General features: G+C 38.0%; 1 protein-coding gene across 3 annotated transcripts in view; it reads left to right on the forward strand.

Annotated features, from left to right (window-relative positions):
- The window catches only part of LOC107715973 (UTP--glucose-1-phosphate uridylyltransferase), a 31,221-nt gene extending 25,079 nt beyond the window's left edge, over positions 1-6,142 (forward strand). For all 3 annotated transcript variants that reach the window (XM_016522256.1, XM_016522255.1, XM_016522254.1), the window contains 4 exons: positions 1,013-1,210; positions 4,691-4,933; positions 5,207-5,311; positions 5,405-6,142. In XM_016522256.1, the coding sequence (XP_016377742.1) occupies positions 1,013-1,210; positions 4,691-4,933; positions 5,207-5,311; positions 5,405-5,512 (654 nt within the window). In that variant the 3' untranslated portion in view covers positions 5,513-6,142. The remainder of the gene's footprint in view (positions 1-1,012; positions 1,211-4,690; positions 4,934-5,206; positions 5,312-5,404) is intronic.
- Positions 6,143-6,403: the final 261 nt, after the last annotated feature.

Consider the following 6,403-nt stretch of genomic DNA (forward strand, 5'->3'; position numbering starts at 1 on the left):
GAATGTTCTACATCAGTGGTCCCCAGAATTTCTGCTTAGGCCTACCCCCTCTCTTCCACTTAGACTGCACCTTTTCCATTAAAGGACAATATTTGCCCGAAATTGACTTTCCAACGCATTTTTTATCTTTATAAATAGAATATTGAATGTTTAAAAAAAAAAAAAGTTCAATAGATTAATATGCAATGATAATATGCAATGATGAAGTGAAAAGTGATTCTTTTAAATACTAAAACCGTCAGTAGGTGGCGGTAAGTCACTGTCTTAATGCGTGAGTCATCGAGTCATTTGTTCATTCAGTAACTAAGCAAATGGCTGTATTTATAAATGAATCATTGAATCAATGACTTTCGCGAACGATTCGTTCACGAAACACCGCAAAACGTCTCATGTTACTTATGTAATCATGGTTCCCTGAGTAGGGAACGAGACACTGCGTCCTCTAGGGGTCGCTATGGGGAACACCCCGTCGTGACCCGTGTCTGAAGCATACATTGAAAAAACACCAACAACACGTGGTGCAGACAGAAAATATGATTATTCTGACCTGAGATAATTTACTGAATCAACCAACTCACATCTCCTTTCTTTTCATCCATGATGACATTAAAGTCATCTGCTGCTGCTTCTGGCATTTCATCGCTGACTGTGCCGCAACCGCGATGCGATAGAACTTTTAGTGAGCTATTTTTAGAGTGTGCACGCGACGTTCCTGGACGCGGACGCGTGAGTCTGTGCCCTGCTCGGTCCTGCTCCTCTGTGGCGATGATGGCGTGCGGTTAAAAAATCATAACAAACGAATTTGAAAGTGGGGGGGACACAAACGTGATTTTGAAAAGTGGGGGGGACATGTCCCCCCTGTCCCCAGTGGAAATTACGCCCCTGATTAATAGACTAATATTAATAGGTAAATAGATTTTTTCATGCATGTAAATAAATGAGCTGTATTTGTAGAGAACGAGGCTTATGCATGTTGCATTGTCATTGAATGTTGTGTGTTTCTGTTGTCCAGGGAGGTACGCTCATTCAGTATGATGGTAAGCTTCGGTTATTGGAAATCGCCCAGGTTCCCAAAGCTCATGTAGATGAATTCAAATCAGTGACCAAGTTTAAGATCTTCAACACCAACAACCTGTGGATCTCCCTATCTGCCATAAAGAGACTACAGGAACAGAACGCCATGGACATGGAAATCATAGCCAACCCTAAGGTATGAAAACTAAAAGCTTGCAGAAACAACAGCTTGAGCATTGCATTTTAAGACATATCAAAGTATTGCAGTCAAATGAACCTGAAATTATACAGTTTCCTTTAAAAAAAATAGCCAACTAGTCATTCAGGGAACCAGACATTTGATTTTTTTTTTCACTTCTGGTTTTAATACTACTGATTAAACTGATAAAAAATAATAATAATAAAAAAGTACATTTATAAACAATTGAAATTGAAACAAACAGTTTCTGTTGGGTTTTCTGTTCTCAGTCCATCACGGGAAACTAAAGAAATTAAAGGTAACCATAAGAAGAAGTGTGTGTGTGTGTGTGTGTGAGTGTGATAGTTAGTTCAAAATTCTTAGAAGTGGGCTAAAAAGCTCTCTGTGAGGACATTCAGGGACTCCTCATTTGGAAAAAACGTATGTATTCATATATGAAGTAAAATTATTTTTCTTATTCTAGCACTGTGCCCAAACCAAACACAATACAGCGTTTTCAGTTTCCAAATGACAAGTGATCTGTCTGTTCACACATGAAGCTGGTTATGAAGAGATTGCATCTGGTTATGAAACAGTATAAAAATGCAAAGGGGGTAGCATGGAGTAATTATAATATGCATTATATAAAACCAGTAGAGTTCTATGGTATGCCCTCATTTAGATGCCAAGTAAGTGTATGTGTGTGTGTGTACACAGGGTTTCCGCGGGTCCTTAAAAAGGTCTTAAAAAGTCTTAAATCTGATTTTAAAAATCCTGCAGATACCCTGTCTAGAGTAGTACACAGTTCAGCAGAGCTCCATATTGTAGCACCATTTCTCCCCCTAAGGCACAGGTTCTCATCCAGCAAGAAATTTGAGTTTGTTCTAGATTTCTTCACATCCAATCCCTCTCGCTCCTGTTCCTGTCGACCTTATACTTTTTCTGCCTGTGTGATACCAAGACCAACTATACAATGCATTCACACTTCCTCTTAACATTAGACACTTCCATTTAACATTAGTGTCCTTCATAAAACAAGTATAAATAGTTTCTTGACAGATAACATAAATATGAACATTAAGTCAGCAAGAAATTAAAATTTGCCCTTCCTATTTTCTAAATGCATGTTATGGATGTTATTGTAAATGATTATTCCACACATTTCATTATTTATTAATTTTTTAATTTCACCTTATCATTTTTTTTAATCAAAATGTCATAACTCGATCTTTGAAATGGTGACAAATGTCAAGACTTCTCCACTTATTTTAGTCTGCATAAAACACTTTTTTCTTACAATAGACAAACTCTCATTCAAATCTGCCTCCATCCAATCAACAACTCATGAATAGAACCAAGTCCCGTCCTTCATTTTTTTTCTTTTTCAATAATTTGTTTCAATTGGATGTACATAAAAATAAAGAAGAAAAGTTCTGTTCCATCTATTTTAGGTCTAATTTTATATACAATGGGAAATATAAAAGCTTGAGACTGCACTGGAAATTTGAGGGGGTTTTCCCATTTAAACTTGGATATAAATATGTTTTAAGATGTTTTAATTTTCCTTCTCAAGTTTTAATTTCCCCCCAACAGTCACTCTTTATTTTATTGTAAAGCACTATTTATAGCTGTGCACTAGAAATCTCTGTTTTATTCTCCTGGCCATCCTCTCCTTTGCACTATCACTTCTGAAACCTTAGCTGAGAGCCTGATTCATTTATCAGGCCACTTGGGACCCTGTAACACTGCACTTCTGCAGTCTCCTTTGTATGTAGAGCGTTCACTTATGAATCAAACCCACTTACAAAACACAAGCACTATAACAAGCTAATGTTGAGACTGTGTGTTTGAGTGCCCTTTTTATACCAGACCCAATATCTCATTTGAGTAGAGATCATTTGGGGTCTAGTTCAAGGCTTGTGTGATCAGAGAGTTTGATGGAGGGTTTTACAACTGATGAAACTACTGATTAAACTGATAAAAAATAATAATAATAAAAAAGTACATTTATAAACAATTGAAATTGAAACAAACAGTTTCTGTTGGGTTTTCTGTTCTCAGTCCATCACGGGAAACTAAAGAAATTAAAGGTAACCATAAGAAGAAGTGTGTGTGTGTGAGTGTGATAGTTAGTTCAAAATTCTTAGAAGTGGGCTAAAAAGCTCTCTGTGAGGACATTCAGGGACTCCTCATTTGGAAAAAACGTATGTATTCATATATGAAGTAAAATTATTTTTCTTATTCTAGCACTGTGCCCAAACCAAACACAATACAGCGTTTTCAGTTTCCAAATGACAAGTGATCTGTCTGTTCACACATGAAGCTGGTTATGAAGAGATTGCATCTGGTTATGAAACAGTATAAAAATGCAAAGGGGGTAGCATGGAGTAATTATAATATGCATTATATAAAACCAGTAGAGTTCTATGGTATGCCCTCATTTAGATGCCAAGTAAGTGTATGTGTGTGTGTGTACACAGGGTTTCCGCGGGTCCTTAAAAAGGTCTTAAAAAGTCTTAAATCTGATTTTAAAAATCCTGCAGATACCCTGTCTAGAGTAGTACACAGTTCAGCAGAGCTCCATATTGTAGCACCATTTCTCCCCCTAAGGCACAGGTTCTCATCCAGCAAGAAATTTGAGTTTGTTCTAGATTTCTTCACATCCAATCCCTCTCGCTCCTGTTCCTGTCGACCTTATACTTTTTCTGCCTGTGTGATACCAAGACCAACTATACAATGCATTCACACTTCCTCTTAACATTAGACACTTCCATTTAACATTATTGTCCGTCATAGAACAAGTATAAATAGTTTCTTGACAGATAACATAAATATGAACATTAAGTCAGCAAGAAATTAAAATTTGCCCTTCCTATTTTCTAAATGCATGTTATGGATGTTATTGTAAATGATTATTCCACACATTTCATTATTTATTAATTTTTTAATTTCACCTTATCATTTTTTTTAATCAAAATGTCATAACTCGATCTTTGAAATGGTGACAAATGTCAAGACTTCTCCACTTATTTTAGTCTGCATAAAACACTTTTTTCTTACAATAGACAAACTCTCATTCAAATCTGCCTCCATCCAATCAACAACTCATGAATAGAACCAAGTCCCGTCCTTCATTTTTTTTCTTTTTCAATAATTTGTTTCAATTGGATGTACATAAAAATAAAGAAGAAAAGTTCTGTTCCATCTATTTTAGGTCTAATTTTATATACAATGGGAAATATAAAAGCTTGAGACTGCACTGGAAATTTGAGGGGGTTTTCCCATTTAAACTTGGATATAAATATGTTTTAAGATTTTGATAAATGTAGTATTATTATTATTATTATTATTATTATTATTAAATATAATATTTCTAGGTCACTGATCAAATATGCACATTTAAAACACTGACTGCGTGAAGTATGAATATTCCATATAATTTGTCCATATAGTTGCTAGAAAACTGTTGTTTAAAATCCTTTTCTGCCTCTCTCTCAGACTCTAGATGGGGGTCTGAATGTCATTCAGCTGGAGACCGCAGTGGGTGCTGCCATCAAGTGCTTTGAAAACGCCTTGGGCATCAACGTGCCTCGCAGCCGCTTCCTGCCTGTCAAAACCACATCTGACCTCCTACTGGTTATGTCCAACCTGTACAGCCTGGAGGCAGGGTGTCTGACCATGAGCGAGAGGCGCGAGTTTCCCTCAACTCCTCACGTCAAACTGGGCAGCTCCTTCACCAAGGTACCGCACCAAATGAAGCATTCACAACAAATGATTCGTTCAAATCGCATGGTGTTCCTCTCACACTGCAGTGTGTAGGCGTGATCTCACTAGTGTTTCAAGACAATCAAATCTGCCAGCCAGAAACCCACTAAGAATAAAAAAAATAAAAATGAGGACATCCTCATGATTACAGCTTTTGGATTCTCTAAAGAAAAATCTCTCTCAACAGACGGGTAATATACAGTCTAATACTTAAGAAGCCTTGATCCAGTTTCCTTTTTTGTCCTTCAGGTTCAGGAATATCTCACACGATTCGAGAGCATTCCAGACATGCTAGAGTTGGATCACTTGACAGTGTCTGGTGACGTCACCTTCGGAAAGCATGTCTCTCTAAAGGTAAGACCAAGGAACATCTGAAAAAAAAAACAGATTCCCCAATCAGACGTTTTTGCAGGGTGTTGTACAGTCTGATTATTCCTGCCTTCGCAGGGAACCGTCATCATCATAGCCAACCATGGAGACCGAATCGACATTCCGGCCGGCTCTATGTTGGAAAATAAAATAGTGTCCGGAAACCTTCGGATCCTGGACCACTGACGCCTTTGCGTCGTGTGACCTGGATGCAGAATCACATGACCGACCAACACCTGTCACTGTCCTCATCATCATAACCAACCACAGAGACACAATCAACATTCTGGCTAGTTCCATGAGGGGAAATAAAAGTGTCTGGGAACTTGCAGATCCTAGAGCACCAACACCTCTGTGTCATGTGACCTGGATGCCTAATCACATGACCGACCCACACCTGCCACTCTCAGAGCCTCCATCAGTGGTGCTGATCTCAGCACACAGCGCCACAAACACCTTACAACTTCCACGCCATTCCTGAGACATTTATTTTTGTAGTAGTTTGTGTATTTTTTTGTTTTAGTTTTCTGTCCTTTAGTGGTCCTCATATTTTATGTGTGTAACACAGATCTCATCATTGTGTTTAGTTTTAGTTTTTTACTCTGAGAATGCAGTATTTCTCTCATTGTATCTATGGCATCACAAACTGACCCTTCGGGGACAGCATCCTCTACTTGCTCGAAAATGTGAAAGAAAGAGTGCAAAGCAATAAGCATTCTGCAACAGTGAAGGCTGACCGTTCTGTCTTTGTGTTCTAGAACCTGTTCTAGATCCTAAACATTCTGTGGAAATGAATAAAGTGCAATATGGAACAGATCAGTAGCAGTTCACATGTCTTCATTTCTGCATAAGTGGATTTCACAGAAGTTCACTGGAAATTAAACACACCTGCTTGTTATCTACAGGAGAATCAGAAAGCGAGGGAACAAGTATGTGCACAAGGAAGGGAAAGAAAGTAAAGAGCGTCTACTATTGCAGAAGTGTATGAAGGCTGTATACAAGGTCTTCCAGACTCACTGGAATCAGGAGGTTATTGTGTTCCACTGGTCTGTTAATGTGAAAGCAGCCAAGCATTAA

Source organism: Sinocyclocheilus rhinocerous, unplaced genomic scaffold (genome assembly GCF_001515625.1).
Source record: "Sinocyclocheilus rhinocerous isolate Xijiao unplaced genomic scaffold, SAMN03320098_v1.1 scaffold749, whole genome shotgun sequence".
In the NCBI taxonomy this organism is placed as follows: domain Eukaryota; kingdom Metazoa; phylum Chordata; class Actinopteri; order Cypriniformes; family Cyprinidae; genus Sinocyclocheilus; species Sinocyclocheilus rhinocerous.